At 38.5% G+C, this 18,325-nt stretch overlaps 1 protein-coding gene across 1 annotated transcript in view; it reads right to left on the minus strand.

The window, feature by feature from the left end:
- Positions 1–1,763: 1,763 nt before the first annotated feature.
- Positions 1,764–18,325, minus strand: part of LOC148079430 (uncharacterized) — a 29,445-nt gene continuing 12,883 nt past the window's right edge. The window contains exons 7-22 of the mRNA XM_087792284.1: positions 10,950–11,237; positions 9,436–9,531; positions 9,209–9,373; positions 9,029–9,142; positions 8,000–8,058; positions 7,781–7,928; positions 7,610–7,714; positions 7,394–7,546; positions 6,129–6,296; positions 5,888–6,061; positions 5,737–5,826; positions 5,589–5,672; positions 3,981–4,099; positions 3,810–3,918; positions 3,566–3,729; positions 1,764–2,454 (exon numbers count right to left, since the gene is read on the minus strand). Coding sequence (XP_087648410.1) covers positions 2,331–2,454; positions 3,566–3,729; positions 3,810–3,918; positions 3,981–4,099; positions 5,589–5,672; positions 5,737–5,826; positions 5,888–6,061; positions 6,129–6,296; positions 7,394–7,546; positions 7,610–7,714; positions 7,781–7,928; positions 8,000–8,058; positions 9,029–9,142; positions 9,209–9,373; positions 9,436–9,531; positions 10,950–11,237 — 2,160 coding nt within the window. The 3' untranslated portion in view covers positions 1,764–2,330. The remainder of the gene's footprint in view (positions 2,455–3,565; positions 3,730–3,809; positions 3,919–3,980; positions 4,100–5,588; positions 5,673–5,736; positions 5,827–5,887; positions 6,062–6,128; positions 6,297–7,393; positions 7,547–7,609; positions 7,715–7,780; positions 7,929–7,999; positions 8,059–9,028; positions 9,143–9,208; positions 9,374–9,435; positions 9,532–10,949; positions 11,238–18,325) is intronic.

Raw genomic sequence — 18,325 nt, forward strand, 5'->3', positions numbered from 1 at the left:
TGAAATTATTTTTTCCCCTTTATTTTCATCATTACAGTTTAATTATTATTGACACATGTGTCACGTGTTTACAGTAAAGATACAGTTCAAGTAAAAGTATTTATTCTTGTGGAACTTTGAGTTCTGAGGAAAAAGAACTTAAACCTTTTATGAGAACTTTACATTTTTAAAATCTTTATTTTTAAAAAACGTTTTTTTCCCTAATGTTATTTATTAAAATGTCGTATTAGGTTGTTTATACAATACATTTAAATCCATTTGATTACTTTGACTCCATCATCCTCATCATATTTGCTTCCATTGTAAGTTCTGAATATTTTTTATCACATTTGTGCAAATATACTTAATAATTTTACCCATTGAAAACACTGTTTTCTGGAGACTAAATCTTGTTTATATAACTACGGCCACTCTGTGATGGGTCAAACATCAAGGTTTGTCACCGTGTGTCATCAATCCCGAAAGTGTTCACCTCAATGGGACTCGTTGTATAAACAAAGCAGGGCCTGATTACAGCTGGCAGGAGGAGTGAAGCCATTATTACGTCATCATGGACTCTGCTCTCGTAACCTCTCGTTCGCCCAGATTTCAGACGGGGGAGAACTTTATAAAGTAATGAGTTCAAAACATGGTCCTGATGAGAGACTTACTGCATCTTAGAGAGGAAGATTCAGACGAGTTGGAGTTTTATAGAGTTTAACATAAGTTGAACTTTAAACCTAAACTCTGTCTTCAACTCTAATATTAACCCACACAAATTGTATTTATTTATTTCAATCATTTTTAAGTTAGTGTAATATTGAGAAAAACTAGTTAAAATTAAACTATCTCGAACCCACAAATCATAATAATATATTTTTTCAAACAAATATTTAATTAAAAAAAATCTTCTTCATATTTTTAAATTTTACTTTGCTTTTTATCTCAATTATTTTCTCATCCTAACTATAACCGTAACCAGAGGTGAGTATTGGTTGAGAATCTGGTGAAACCACAAATATTCATGGTGCAGGAATAACAATATGATACATTGAGATACTGTAGTAACAAGTATATATGTGTAGTATTGTCAAGTACTTGACTCTGGTGTTGCAGAATTTACAGACCACATTATTCTTGAAGAAGTCGTAACTGCTTTCATTTGTTTTATTGAACTGTGAACCATTAAAGAACGTTGGTAAAACATAAAATGTGATTTGAAGCCAAACAATACATTTCTACTAAATATTAACGCTAATCACAGGAATAAAACAGTATTGTAGTTAAAATGATAAAAAAGTTGAATCGTGCAATAACTCACACGTTACACTTAGCGTTAGATGCCCGGCAGGGGGCAGCATTGTCCCACCTTAGAAACTCACGGAGAAAAAAGAAGGTAAAACACGTCTTTTCACAGAAAATACTCGAACGCTGAAAAAAGTTTTTTAATGACTATTGGACTATTGGATCTTTTCCGTTTTCCACCCTAATCATCGCGTGTTGCCAGATCAGGAAAAAGATGAAATTTGGTTGCGTCGAAAACATCGGAAACAAAGCTATACATGTAAAAATATTTATAAGAATTTGAAAAAATGTAAATATTTTTTTAAATCTTTTGATCTAGAAATCAAGAATATATTAACACATGGAAATTCGACGTGAGACAAAAGTGGAAACAAAATATAAATGTAGAAATATTAAAATCTATATAAAAATGATAATTCATTTGTTTAATTTGAATATATATCAATTTATAAATGCATAAAAAAAACATCCCAACGAAATTAATTTAGAGAAGAATTTATTTGACAAAGTGAAAATACAAATAAATACCCTAAAGGACGTGATCACCAGAAGAGGAGGATGTGATCGTTGTGTGAGGAGGAGAATAAACGAAAAAAAAAAAAAAGGTACAAATTAAATAGAGAAAACAAGTGTAAACGGAAGAATCCACAGTCACTGTCCTTCAAATGATCAAAGTAGCACTTTGGGTGAGAAAAGTGTCCGGATGTTGATCCAGGAAGTTGTTATAAAACATCACCGACCGATTTCCTAACAGAACACGCGCGTCATCCGTCAAAACATCCGCTTAAAAATCACGACTCAAATCACGTCCAGCCCCGCAAAGCTCAGAGAAACACATGCAGCGATCGTCAGAATATAAATAATTGTTCAACAAAAACATCCTGGAAACAAAGAGGTTGAAATACTGCGAGAGTCCCAGGAAGACAAGGAATCATCAACTTTACACGTGATTTAAAAAACAGTTTCACAAACATCCCAACATATTTCCCAACATCTTTTTCTCGACATCCAGTGAGTGATCAGGAGTGTTTTTCTCTCTTTCCCAGTTACACCTTCGTGACTTCACCTGTCACCGGCGGCTCGACGCCGACGTCCTCGTCTGCGTCGTCCGCGCTCAGGTCCAGACGCAGGTTGTCCAGAGTCTGACGGATGGTCATCGTGTCTTTACGCCTGTGGCGACACAAACGCACAACATGAACAGATGAACGACTACAACGTGAACAAAAATTATGTTTTTCCTTTTTATCATTTTGAGCTCAATCCTTTTTTTTAACTTTCATGAATTAAAATCTTGTCCTTTCTCTGCTAAGGTCATGTGATCACTTGTTCAATGAAACCTTAAGAATGAATAAGTTATACATAAGTAATGACTTAAACCACATACAGTTTTTTAGAATAAAAACTTTTTTATCTGTTTGTTTTGAACTGAAAACTATAGCGATACAATTTGTGTTTGTGAAGTTCTGTCAGTATTATTTCGTGTCTAAATGTTGTGTGAGTGAGACAACATTCACGAGGATAACGTCATTTACAGAGCCCACTAGATGGCACTGTTTCTTCTTTAACAAAAAAAAAAACACATTATTTTTGAGCCAAGAGCGCCACCTGCCGGACTCAATGATTTATGAAGCCTCATCATCACTACTTGCTGCTAATCCTTGAACACCTACTTTGATGTTGGCTGTTTTTGTAGTCATGTGACATGAGTTCCTTGGCAGAGGTATTCACTCTAGAGTGCTTTTCTAGCTTTCCAATTTCTTTCCTCATTTTCAGAATTATTTGTATTGCTATCAGTGTGCAGTTGTGCAATTAACATAAATAAAAACACAATTGAACTATTAATATAGTGCAGAAAGTGTGTAAATTGAAAGTGTGGACGGTTATTTTGTGTTGTTCTTGTGTCGTCTCTCACTGATGACAGGAAACAGTCAACGTTCATTTAGTTACTAACCCTGGATTATTTGACCAGCAGATTAACTTTGTTGGAGGCACTAATTAACGCACATACCTCACCTATGGTGCCAACAGATATGAACTCCCATGATGCCTTTCTACACCCTGACTGATTAGTCGCTACAATACTGGACTTCAATTCTATGTCTATGTGAAAAGTGATCGACATCTGTGATTGGTTGGCTGGGCGGCAAAGCATCATGGGAGATGTCACCTCATCTAAAATGTTGAGTTTGTACGTTCAACGTATCATCAACACTTTGAGAACATCATCTACAGAAGAACGAGAGACACGTGTGCGAGTCATGAATCACAAGAGTCTGTGTACTTGGTCTGCAGGTGCTGGTCCAGGACTTGTCTCTGCAGCCGGGCGTTGGTCTCCCTCTCCTCGGCCAGCTCCCTCTGGGTGTGTCTGTACTGGGTGTCCTTCCGGCTCGCCTCCTCCTCCGACTCGTTCAGCTGCCGCTTCAGCGAGCGGATCCTCTGGGTCATCTGGAGGTCAGAGGTCAGAGGTCAGAGGTCAGAGGTCACCCTTCAAACGAGCGTGAAGAACGTGAAGAAGGAAGCGTCACCAGGTCCTGCTGCTCGTTGGCTATTCTGTGCTCCTCCTCCATCTGGTCGCTCAGCTCGTTGATCCTCCTCTCCAGCTTCCCCACGGTGTTGGACAGAACCACCTTGTTCCTGCACAGGTATGGCTCAGGTGAGGAAGGTCTGGCGCGAGGTGGAGACGACGGGAAACTCACCTCTCCTCGTTCCTCAGAGCGTTCTCCAGCTCCTTCACTTTGCTCTCCGTCCTGGAGATGATGTCGTCTGGAACTCTGGAGCTTTGAAGCTCGTCCAGCTCCAGACGCAGCTCACGCATCTGCAGGAACAACAACATGACATAAGTTAAGTTAAGTTTTTACTCTGTTCGTCATGATCAGAGTCACAGAAATAATACGTTCATCGACAGTTTTGTAAACACAGGATTTGATTGTGGTGATGACAGGACAGAGTAGAATGAAATACATGTAAATGAATAAAATACAACTTAATTACATAGTCGTGCCAAAAATGGACTGATTATTAAAAAAGGAAAAATGAGTAATATGCAAGTAACACCCCTGTTTTGTTTTGCTTTCTTGAATTATTATTATTTGATTTTTGTTGTTGTTGTTGTATGTGTGTAGCATGTTTGTCTTGTGATTACTTGGAAAAATGGAGAATAAAAAGTTAAAAATAAAAAAAACAAAACACATATTTATTCATGAATTTGTGATCGAAACTATCCAAACTACTTCGGGCAAGAGGCAAGGGACACCCTGAAAAGTTCGCTCGTCTATTGCAAGGCACACACACAAAGACACACAACTATTCACACACACACACACCTTCGGACAATTTAGATTCCTCAACAAAGCTCTGTATGTTTTCAGACAGTGGGAAGAAACCGGAGTAAACCAGTACGAACTTACAAACTGCAAAAATAAACCTGCGACACATTAAATGATTTATGAAGGGATTCAACTTTGAAGCTGTTCCTGGATCAGCCCTGATGATGTTTATCAGTGACGCCAGAATATTGATAATGGTTGTTATGAACATTTCAAATGTTGAAACCTTTAATGGTTTTATTAAAATGTTTCATCATTTTCTTGCAATGAGGAAATAAAATAATTTCTATATTGAATTTTAGAATTTATTTTGCCTTTTAAAATTGAAAATATTTATAATGTAAAAATATTTTTTACAAAAAGAGTTTGATGTTAAAATATAAATAAATCAAATGTATTTTTATTTGTAGCTTTGTAAATTTAAATTAAAAATGTTGGCAAAAGAGTATCTGGATAATTTCAGTATCGTCCGATTGCACTATTTTACCACATTTATATTTAAATTAAAAGGATACAAATGAAAAATGTTACGTATAAAACATGTATTTTTAATTATTTGGATTATCAACCTTTGGATATACAAATTAATTAATTCAATGATGAAGTTTTAACATTGGAAACGTTAAATTCAACCCTTGATTATTTTTACGCACTGATTTACTTCAGTACTGGATCCACAATAGTCAGTGTCACACTACTGCCACCTGTTGTCCAAGTATGCTCACTGCTACCAATTAGATTTCGAATTCTAATATATTTTTAAAGAGTTTGTCAATAAAATCAAACATTAAATTAAATAATCAACATGAAGATGCTCTTGTTTTTATTTTTCTAAGACAAGAGTTTAAACTTGTTATTCATTCAAATAATCGTTTTATTTATTCCTCCACATGAAAACTGTTTTACAGTTTCAAGTGTTGGAAGTATTTATTTTGGTAAATCAAGAGTAATTTGTACAAAAAGCTCCTCAAACCTCACCTGTCTCTCAGTGAAGGCCTTCTCGCTCTCCAGCTGCTCGTTCAGATCCTTCTGTTGAATGAGCTTCAGCTGCAGCTGCTCCGTCTGGAAGACAAACCTGGTCAGTCAGAGTCCAAACATCTCAGAGGTCTGCGGTCTCCGTGCTCACCTGCTCCAGCGCCCTCTTGTGTTTGGAGGCCCATCTCTGCTCGCTGTCGTGCAGCTCCTCCACGTCCGTCTCCAGGTCGATCAGCTTCTCCTGTGAGCACGAGCGTCACTCCACTGGTCCAGGGTTCCTCAGAGGAACGTTGAAGACGTACCTGAGCCTGCTTGAGCTGCTTGGTGATGTCGTCCTTGGCCTGGTTGGTGGCCTGAAGCTCCATCTGCAGGTCCACCACGGTCCTCTCCGCCTGCTTGCTCTGCAGCTGGATCCGTTCCCTCAGCTGGATCTCCTCCTCCAGGGTGCGCTCCTTGTCGAACAGTTTCCCGGAGACCTTCAGGCGGAAGCACGCGTGTCTCAAGAGGACGGGACGGAACGTATATCTTCTCAGGTGGACTCACCTCTCCTTGTAGCCTGGTGACCAGGACCTGCACCTTCTGGAGCTCCTGGTCTTTCTCCAGCATGGACTCCTCCAGCTCCTCCAACCGACTCTGGGCGTCCTCCCGCAGCTTCTGCTGCAGGTTCACCTCGGCCAGGTTCTGAGTGGACATCTGCAGAGCCTCGGCCAGCTGCAGACACAAGCGTCCCACAGAAGTGAGTAACAATCCAAGTTTAACTACTGACCAGTTTCTCTGTTTTCTGATGAATACAAGTTATCGAGAGCTTTTGAGGTACTTTTTTCACGATCATTGATTAAACAAATCTGCTTAAAATGACTCTTATACATCCATCAAAGACAATCATCTTTTATTTATTCTTAAATTATTATTTTAGTTTGAGTTATTGATTTTCATTAATGCTGTAAAATGTTATTTCTTATTATGTATTTATAATTTTATCTTTAACCCTTGTGTTGTCTCTGGGTCAAGGTGACCCGGAGGCCGAAAACAAATGTGTTCGAGGTATCCCTTGTGTTGTCTCTGGGTCAGTGTGACCCAGAGGCCCGAAAACAAATGTGTTCGAGGTATCCCTTGTGTTGTATCTGGGTCAATGTGACCCAGTGATATGTATTTCTACGAGCAAGGGAGGTCTCAAGGGTTACTACTGTGGTTTCTGATTTCCTGATCACATTTCAAACAAACTAAACATAACTATAACTATAAATAACTATATATTCAATACCTTCAGCCATGATTTAATGACCTTCAGATTAGAAGAAAAATTGAGATTTTTATAAAATTGAATTAAACTTTATGAAGCTACAGTAACCTGTGGGTTTATTAAAATGTCTTTTTAATCAATTCATTCTATAATTTATATATTGAAAGGTTACATTTGGGTTTGTTTTAAATAATTGAATTAAAGAAATGTAATATTAAAAAAATGACATTTTTTTCCACACATATAGTTTGATATTCTAATTCCAAAATACATTTTATAAATTCAATCTATTTTTCATTCATAGTCTTTTGTTAAAATACTGACCAGACCTTCAACCAATCACAGTGGCCCTTTTATATCAACATTTTATATCTGATTTAAAGGCTACAAATGTAAAAAATATTGCATTTTAAAAAACTTTTTATTTATACTAATGGGAATATCAAAATGTATGTGTAAAAAACTAATTCATTTTAGTTTTTGTATTGAATTATTTGATAAAAAAACTAAAATAAACAAACTGATTGACTCTCTATGTCTCAACCCCACAACAATAAAAACGTGCCTCGGTCTCCAGCCTGAAGATGGTGTTGTTGAGGTCGGACGTGCGCTTGTCTCTGGTGTCCTTGTCCACCTCCAGCTCCTCCAGCCTCCTCTCAGCCTGCCACAGCTTCTCCGACAGAGTCTGGGAGTGTTGCGTCTGCTTCCCCAGACTCTCCTGAAGACACCACAAGAACATGAGCTCACTCGCTCCGAGGTCGTCCTCAGTTCCTCGCCTTACCTCCGCGTCCTGGATCTTGTTCTTGAGTGACTGCTGCAGGAAGTTGAAGGCGTACTCCTGCGTGTTGGCCTCCACCATCATGTCCCGCGCCTGCTTCACCTCGATCTGTGAGTGAAAGACCATCCGTCATCCGTCCTCATGAGGGAAGCTCTCGTTCCTCGCTACCCTCACCTCCATCTCCCTCACTCTCTCGCCCAGAGTCTGCTTCTCTCGGTCCAGCTCCAGCATCTGCTCCCTCATCCTCTTCATCTCGTTGTTCAGCTGAGCGTTGGTCCTCAGCAGGTCCTCGTTGTTCACCAGCAGGCCGCGCATCTCGTACCTTCACACGGGTTTGAAAACATCAGCCATGAAGACGTGGAGAATTAAATTTGTAGAGAATAAATGATGAACCTGATCTGGTTCCGTTCCTTCTCCATCTCCACGCTCTCCGCCTCCAGGAACTGGTTTCTCTGGAGAAAGAATCATCAAAACTTGAAACTTTGATTCATGGTTGAACAAACAATATATCAATTAAATATAAAATATAATATATATATATAACAAATGGTTTTTTTTAACTATTTAAGTGAAAGTAAAATAAAATATTTATATTACATGTTAACCTTTAAAATTTTTAAATACCAAATATTATAATAAAAAAACTATAAATTAAATTCAAGTTTTCTCTTAGAGTATTATATACTGTATACTGTATATAAGGGTCCCCAGAATATTGAATGTTGGAATTTAACTTTTATTTTCTTATATGAATATTGTTGTTTTTTAAGCCTTGAATTATTATAGTTTTAAATAATTGAAAGGTTGAATTTGTTTGTCAGTACCGAGCTGTTTAATCCAACTTTCATCAGATCATGGTGACACTTTAATACCAACATTTTTATATTGAATTTAAAAGGCGACAAATTCAGAAAACATATTTTTGAGTCATTGAAATAAGAATGTAAAACTCGAAAAAATGAATTTGATTGGAAAATATACATTTTTAAAGATTCAATTATTTCAACCCCTTTAATAAAAAGTAAAAAAGCATTGAATTCAATTATTCAAAATAATTATTTTTACATGTAAAAAAAAATTCAATATTCTGGATGCATTGATGTACATTCATAGTAATATACAAAACATTATTTTTTTTAGCATGCAAGTTACAAAAGAATAAACTTAAATGCATTTATATAAATGTATATAATTAACTTTTTATTACACATAAATATTCAAATTATTATTCTCTATTTATTTAGTTAAATCAGAAATCTATTTGATATTAATTGTGATAATAATAATAATATAAAACTTGTGTTAAATTCAAACCATCAGTTGATATAAAATAAATCACATGTGACGACAACATGAAAACCTGCCGAGGTCATGGATCGTGTCTTGAATAAATACAGTTATTATAATGAAACATGGCTCTACCTTCTGACAGGTGTCCAGCTGTTTGGTGAGTTCTTCGATGAAGTCTTTTCTATTGGGCCCCGACGCCATGCTGTTGGAGCGCACGGTGTAGTGCACCGGTGCCACCTGTGGCATCTGAGAGCAGAGCATGAGTGAGACACGGACTCGAGACGATGATCAGGACGTGTCTACGGAGCCTACAGAGTGGTGGTTGCTGTCGGCCCGTCTCTTCAGCAGGGTGTCGTAGGCGGAGAACCTGTGTCGGTTGGAGAGCAGGGTGCTGGAGGTGCTCAGGGGGTTGGGGCTGGTGCTGCGGCTGTTGAAGCTGAACAGGTTCATCTCCGAGGTGGCCGGAGAAAGACCGCCCTGGACGGAGAGAACGCCACGGTTACTCGCTGAGGAGGAAGGAGAACCGTCTGAGGACCGACCTTGAAGTCGGACATGCGGTGCACGGGGTTGTACTCCATGGAGGCCGTGGTGGCGTACGGACTGTGGAACACTCGTGGAGGACTGTCCACTCCCACCTGCACGATTGGATTATTTCGGTTATTTCAGGAGTATTTGAACAACTTTCTGATCATTCGCCACATAACACAACAACACAAACACTATATGTGTTGATTTAAGTGTGTCTTAAATAGATGTTGGACTCTATTTTATCAACAGTGTCTGTTTGTACAAAACTATCTTTTCATTGAAATATTCAAAATCATCTTAAGCCCCGCCCACTGAAAACACTTTGTTTTTCTGGAGATGAAATCTTGTTTACCATAACCTACACCAACCCTGCTGTGATTGGTCAAGCATTGAGGTTTGTCACAGCGCGTCATTAATCCCACAAGTCTCCACCTCCATGGGACTCGTTTTATAAACAAAGCGGGGCGTGATTACAGCTGGCTGGAGGAGAAGTGAAGCCATTATTACGTCATAATGGACTCCGCTCCCGTAACCTCTCGTTCGCCCAGATTTCTGGGGGGGGGGGGGACTTTATAAAGTTATAAGTTTAAAACATGGTCATGATGAGAGACTTACTGCATCTTGGAGAGAAAGATTCAACATTTGAAACATGTGAGTGAGGAGAGTTGGGTTTTAACATTAGTTGACCTTTAAGTAAAGTTTGTTTTACTTCCTGTATCACATGTAAACAAATCCAGGGTCATCATTCATTTGATCAGATTGCGACTGAGATTAAGGACAGTCTGTCAGGATATGACTCACGACAGTCACTGCATGTGTCGTAGATAAAGTTCGTTCAGTGCTTCATGAAGTTCTGTTAATACATTTGTTTGCCAGAAGACAAAATCCCTTTGATTTAATTTCAAGCACTTAATGTCAATTTTTGTCTCACTAAAATATAGCATTTTAACTTTAGGTGTGTAGTTTCACCTCTTTAGAAGCTAAGAACTAATATTTGTTTTTTTTAAAGTAAGCACTTTGAGTCATTTTGCTCTAAATTCTCAGAAAAAAAAGAGGGAAAATGTAAAAAGACTTGAGTATCTTATTAGGTCTTTTGTTTCGCTTGTTCATCCTTCCTGTCCACATCCACACCTCTCCTCTCCCCAGTCGGAATGAATAATACTAATAGTTTGTAGCTCTTTTCGTTTAACTAGTTAATGACAAAAGTTATAGAATCATTATTTTGCCCTGAACCTGACACATTAAAAAATAAAGACAGTTATATAATAATATAGGAATAGATAATGAATTACCGATTTTAAGTAACTTGTCAAAAATATAAACTATTGACTCTTGTATAATTTCATTCCTTATATGTATATTTAAAATACACTAAAGTCAAATAAATTATTTTAATACTAGTTTGTGTTATGTACAATAAACATGTTTTTCCAGGACGATAGCGTGTAATGACCAGCAGGTGTCACTGTGTAACTACTCTCTGAAGGTAAAAAAAACGATCTTCCAGATCCAGTTTTCCACCCACTCGGTCTGACGTGGTCTCCCAGTCCCGCGAGGCCAGGGACTCCAAGGACCCTTTGTAGTGGTTCGTTCCCGTCCGGGTGGTCTCCCAGCGAGACAGCCGGGGGTTGAGGTCCCCCTGCGAGCCGGTGCCCCTCGGACCATCTGCGACTCTGGTGCTCAGGCCGTTGGTCTTCAGGTCGTTGTTGAGGAACAGCTGATACTTTGGGTTCTGCTGGGGCGTCACTCGGGGAGTGAGGGGCTCCTCCTCGGACAGATTGTCCTGCTGCTTGTTTGAATCGCTTTCAGATTCCTGGAGGAAAGAAAAAAAATAAAAACCTTGGTGAGACTCTCTCGACACCGTCGGCCGGACGACACACCACAGAGCTGAGCCACCACACACACACAATAAAAACAACAAACGTGACGACAGTTGGAAGAGAAGTGTGCGTGAAATGATTCTTTCTCTCACACCAATCACAATCCATCACTCATTGAAACCTCAACGTTCCACGACTGCTTCTCCAGAGCATCAGTGTCGACTGAGACTGTGGTGAACCTCAAAACCTAATAAAAGGGGCGGAGCCTGACCCTCAGAAATGACCTGCAGCCAACAAACAAATCTCTTATAAAGTGGATTAATTTCCCTCTACTTTATTATAATTAAATAATGGTGAAAGATTCAGACCCAAACTGCCTTTGTGTGGCCTGAACCTCAGACTCAAACCAGCCATTCCTGCCTTGCTCATTAACAGCAAAGAGAAAGTGGCAGAGAATCAAACACCTGAATGTCAGCTAATGATTATAACCTCAACAGACTGATCTGAACAAGGAAGTCATTTTAACATCCAGTAATTAACCAGTTTCAACAGGAATCAAAAGTAGGTCAAACTCCGGTCGGACTTGTTTGACTTGATCGGAATCATCGTCTCTCGTGACTGATGTTCACCCCCTCATCGAGCCCACACCCACAGATTCAACCCTGACATCCTGTCATGCAGTTAAATCGACGACGTCGGAGACGATCAGAGAAGGTCGTGTAGAGGTCATGCATCAGGAATCTCTTCTTCAAGGCCTGAATCGTGTGCTTGAATCATGAAAGGTCATCAAAAGGTCATCAAAAGGTCGGTCATGCTCTCATGCACTTCCATTGCTCTCATGCAGTTAAACGTTTGATTGGTTTTTCTCGTCACTGCTTACCGATCCCGTGCCAGAGTCCACCACTGACCCCTGACCCCGACCGGGCGTCCATCTAGCTACGTGAATATCCCCTGACCTCTGGAGCGCCGGGGTCACTGTGATGCCGGGAGGGGAACCCTGCTCTTGACTCGTCTGCTTCACTAACACTGACTTCAGAGACTTTGGAGACTCTAAAGACTCCCCGGAAAAGTAACTTCCAGATCCAGAACCGGGGCTCAGCGGGGATTCTGGACCGGAGAACCTGTCTATGAGGTCTTTGACACTGCCGGATCGATGGAGGTTCGAGCCGTACGAGAGGCCCACGGGCCGCCTCCTACGCAGGGCCTCGTCCTCCTTGGAGTCCTGGTGCAGACTATAGTGAGACGACTCGGTCTCGTGCTGAAAGAGGTGAAGACAACAACACAGTCCTGAAAACACAGGAAGCAACAACACCTCCTCGACCAGTCAGTGCTTCTGTGCAACCAGAACAGAACCAGAGCCTCTGTGAAAGGACCCGGTGAGACCCTTTACCTGGATTTAGCCGGACTTGGGTTAACCTGAAACTGACCACGTACAAATTAGGTTCTGATAGTGATTTACTTCGATTAGTAAAACATATTTTCGTTAATATTAATAAGGTAGTTAGCATTAGCATGCTTGTTTACTACACATTAGAAGCCATTTAAAAAGGTACTTCTAGATACTTCTAGGGCTGAACTATCTTTCATTTATTTATTATGATTTGCATTGAAGTTAAATACCCTTAATGCTTAATATTTACCTCTAATAATATTTTATAAATCACTACCTGGTATTACGGTAGGTTATTTTTACATTTTAAATTAAAAATATTGTACCATTATTTTTCAATTCAATGTTATTTGAACCGCAAATCTGAACAAAGTATTCTCAAGACATTTTACATTACACAATAAAAATAAGAACAAAATATCTATTATTCTTCAAAAATATCTCCCCGTCAACGTTTTATCTCTGCATTTGAACAAAACAATTTTCTTTACGACCAAAATAACCCCAAAACATTTTAAGAGAAAAGTCCCGAATATACGGTGAAATATAAAAGCAAACCTCTTAAAGTGAAAGTCATTAATTTTCTACTCACCATCATGTCGACCAAGGGTTTTATATTATTTTCAAAATAATATGTTCTTTTTAGAGTTATAGACAACATTTTTTGTTCATTTTATTGTAGCGTCTGGAGCTCAGTTGTCTTCGTCTAAAAAGACACTTAGAAACATCCAAATACCTCCGTACTGCTCGTCTGCAACAGGACCGAGTGTTTTACTTCTGTGTAGCATTACACACATTAGCATGTCAGCTTCTGCTACAAACAAGCATTAAATATAGACTTGTTTTATTTATTTTCGGAACAATTTTTCCTGTTGAGGCTTCAACACAAGATGGGCGTTACAGACGAGCAGTATGGAGGTATTTGGATGTTTTTAAATGACAGAAAGGTGAGCTCTAGTCGCTACATTAAAATGAACAAACATTTAAAAAAAACAAAATACAAAATTAAAATACAATGAGACTTTTCTCAAAACCTTCTTCCTATCAAGACTTGAACAGTTTCTCTTCTGTCTGAAAATAACATTGAACTCGTATCAATGGTGTGTGTGTGTTAATAGTGTGTATGCGTGTGAATGTGTGTGTTTGTGTGTCAGGCATAAATCCCTCTTGAGAAATGGCAACATCTGCTCACTCATCTGAAACAACCCCCCCCACAACCCCAAAGTCTCTCACACAAATTATAAATATTTCCATAAAAACAGGAACTCTGAGTTCCACTTCATTTACAAATTGGAATAAAATGAAGATTTGGAAACTGGCATTTCAGTTGTTTACTAATCAGCCTCTTGACTAAATCCAGCTTTAATTAACAATAATAAGCCTGATGCCACTCAAAAAAATGAGGTGGCGAGAGTCCACGGTTTAACTTCCTGGATTCTGGTCCAAAGCAGCGAGTGGCCTTAATCCAGGGACTCGCCTGGCTGCCTCCCCTGGGGACGGAGAGTCCAGGATGGGAGAGTGGTCCAGGCCCGGGAGGACGGGGGGGGGGGGGGGGGTTAGAGCCCTGGTAATCACCGTGGTATTAACATGTTTACAGGCTGCGGCGGGATTAGCTCTGAGCTCGGATCATTTTAATGTCATTTGTGTTTTTAATAGAGAGTGACAGAGATGGACCTGGTCGTGGGAAGATCTTTGCAGGGACCTGTGTATGCATTATTTAACGTTATCACGTTAGTTTCAAGTGCGCAGAGGTCAGAGGTCAGCGTTGATTTGAAGGACCAAATGATGAACAAGTGGCTCGTGTTGCAAAGTAACACCAAGAGAGTACAAATCCATCTTGACCCTTGTGTTATCTCGGGGTCAAGGCCCGAAAACAAATGTGCTGGCTTCCCTAAATACATAAGCAGTGGTGGAGGACATTCATCTTGACCCCGAGATAACACAAGGGATACCAAAATTTGTTTTGGGGCCTTCGGGTCACCTTGACCCTTAGATAACACAAGGGTTAAGACCCTGAGCCCATGAACCTGATTTTGAGTGAGCACATTATCTACAGACATGGAATCACAAAGCAGCGAATAAAAGACATAAGTTAGAAAAAGCGAAGTGAAGAGCTCAGCAAGGGGAGAAAGTAATAAAAATGTGGATAACAAAGGGTTAAAGCAGCAGTACAGAGAATTTAAAATATTTGTAGGGCTCCCTCTACTGTTTTACTGTTTAAACAGTGTAACTGCACATGAGCAGAGCTTCAACATGTGCATGCGTTTACAAAATCAGAGAAAGGCTTATTGTTGGCCCCGTTTGCTCCCTCTGGAAACTTCACAGTACTTCATACAAATGCAACCTCCGTCTCCGACCGGTCGCGTAAGACAGTTTGGTGGACATGTGGTGTCTAGTCTGGTGTAGTCACCACCGGGTGGTTTTTTAGGTGTGTATTGGCATCTGGTGATCAAAGATGTATCACAATACAATATTATATGAATAAGTATTCATTTCAAAATATTGCCATACTGTAGTAACAAGTATGTTAGTATTGTGGAGACCACATGACTCTTGACGAAGACGTTACCAAAATTTGTTGGAACATCAGCTTTAAAAGCAGCTTGAGACCACTGTATCCTCTTGTCCCTAGTCATCCCGGGACTTTAATGGACCTTTTATATTTTGGTCCCAAAAATAAATGCAGCATAAATATTTGCATTTTAATTGTACATTTTTAATATTAAATAAATATAGTTGATCTTACTCATACTTTATTTAACTGCAAAGCATACAATAATTTTGTTTAAATTTAATTTGCGAGCGAAAGAAAATCATCAGAAAAGAATATAGCGGTAAATATCGCCGTAGCAATATTTTCTAACACCCGTAATATTTTTTTCTCCTGAAACTGACGTTTCATTTTTATCATTTAAAAGTTACGATTGCTAGAAACCGAAGCAGTGAATTATGAGGCTTTAATAACATAATATGATGATGTCACTTCCTGTCGTTAAAATCATGGGCAGGAAGTTGAGTGACAAAAAGCAGCATGAATGTGCGATGCAAAGCGAGACAAAACAATGACAGCTTCGTCTATCTTCGGACGATCCGAGCTGACTGAGGACACACACACAGCTCCTCCCCAGCACACACACACACATGGACGTACACACACAGACACACACACTTCCCTGAGGCCACTCTACATGACAGACATATGGTGCGGCGACAACACAATGGATCTGACCCAAATAGATGGCAAAGCAGGGAAGTTAGTGGGTTGGAGTTGAGGCCCGATAGATTCTAATATATTATTCATCTCTAGTCTCGTCCTAATATTATTAGGGGATAAATAGGCTGAAACGAAACAAACACACAACGTCATGGATTAGTTTGGCACCTATTTTTGAAACAGGATGTTTTGAGTGACAGAAGTACAGGGAGGAAATGAATGAAATCTCCACATTCAAAACGACGAGACAAACTCATTGTCCTGATAATGAAAGTATATAAGTGCCTTTGGAATAATGAATGGTTGAATTTAACATTTCAAATGTTTAAACTGTTGAAGCATTTATTTATTAATACAAATAAATAAATAAATATATATATATATATATATATATATATATATATATATTTTCTTAATTGTATTGTGTGTATGTATATATATATTTAAATATATATAAATATAAAACATAATAAAAAGATGATACAAATATAATAATATAAAGTTCTAAAACCACTATTTTGCAATAATTAAAAAAGTAAATGTTCAAAAATTGTATGTAAAATGTAAAATTCAACATGTCTTTATTTGTAGACCTTTAAATTCAATATACAAATATTTGTAATATAGTGTCATCTGACAAAAATAGCTACTTTAAGCCACTAAAATATAAAGAACAAGAATTTAACCTTTCAATAAACAAATTTTAAATTGAATTACTAAATTACAACAAATTCAAACATTCAATAAACCAATTATTAATTAAATTATTCAATAGAAACTAATTCAACTTTTAACTTTATGTTTCAGAAATGTTAAAAAAAAAAAAACCTGATATACCTCCATGCAAGATCTGCCCTAATTTTTATTCATATGGAATTTAGACAATTTTGTCGTAGAGATATTTTACATGTCTATGCATGAAGGTTCCCGTTTGTTTCTATTTGTGGACCGCGATTATACACGTGTAAATAAAACCTTAACAATCCAGCATCTTGGTGCGGAGCTGCTGTTGTGAGTGATAGTGTGTAAAAAAGTATAGACGCTGCAGCATGTTGGCAGACGGCCTGTCGCCTTGTTTGTGTTGAAGCTTCTGCAGTTAAACTGTGATGACACTTTGACAGCTTCCCTGTTCTAATAACACTCTAAACCTTCAGCATCTCCTGTCACTGCTGGATCACTCTATTATGCTTCTTTTCTTTCTTTTTTTTTAGGGGGAAAGATGTGGTGCGTGTTTGTGAGGAAGAGAGAGAGCGAGCCAGATGAGCAGGCAGATGTTTCCTCTGTATCTAATCCAACTGTCTGAGAAAGACTGACAACAGCTGGACCGATGCCAGACACATGCACACACACAAAATACTCACACGCACATACTCGCGAGTGTTTCACTTCAAAGGACAGAGATATTTTCAGTTACAAAGTACATGTTTTCGATCCGGCGTAGCACACACACAAGCAGCCCATCATCAATACTACTAACACAGACAACAAACAAAAATATTTGTACCGAAATCAAAATTCTTGGTCGAAACCGAAACCGAAAAACAGGTCATCGAGGCACAGAAATCGTTATACTATATAATAGTTCTACTTATTGATGGAGTCTACTGACTCCTTTAAGAAACATCTTAAGACGTTTTTATTTGTTCAGGCTTTTTCTTGATTTTCTGGGACTCCTGTTGTTGTTATCAGTTTTATCTTGATCTTTAAAGTTTATACTTTATTGAATATTGTTTTGATTGTTTAAGCGTTTTGTGACCCTGGTCTGGAAAAGCGCTATATAAATACAAATTACTTACTTACTTACTTATTATTGGTGCCTCACTTAGATCAAAGCATTTTGCTTTTAATTCTTCTTTTCATTACAAAACAAATCTATTTGGCACGGAAAAATGACCTTTCAAAACCAAATGTTGGTTATCAAAGTTAACCTACAGACCCATGATGGACCTGCTTTAGGGTTTGTAAAATTGTGAATTGTTTCACTCATAAAAACAAAGTGTATTTTATTTTATTATGACTCAAAGTTCATTCAGAACAAGTGCAACTGTTAGTAGAAGCAGAAAACAAACTCCACTGCCTATCTATTAATTTTGTATTTCAATACAACATATCCTACGCTCTTGAACGCACCATAGCAATCCCAACTTCATTAAATGCATCGTTCACGTGTGACAACTGAAGCAAGAGTGAACAAACATCATGTTTCTCCGAGTCCTGTGTTGATCTATTAACGTGTTTACATTGAAGACCACAGGAATGAATCAGAAACATCCGTCGTCTGTAATGGGAAAACTGCATATTGTTTTAATAAAGTCTTGCCTCGACCAAGTTATTTCAGTGATAAAATAGTTTTGGCTGAAACTGTTTGTACTTTTGAAACATTTTCAGGGACTGAAAATGCAGAACATCCCTTGTGAATACACTCACACTGGACAAAGACCACATCGAGCGAGTTTTTAAGTCAATTTCCTAAAGAC

This window comes from Callionymus lyra, chromosome 5 (assembly GCF_982586985.1).
Source record: "Callionymus lyra chromosome 5, fCalLyr1.hap1.1, whole genome shotgun sequence".
In the NCBI taxonomy this organism is placed as follows: Eukaryota; Metazoa; Chordata; class Actinopteri; order Syngnathiformes; family Callionymidae; genus Callionymus; species Callionymus lyra.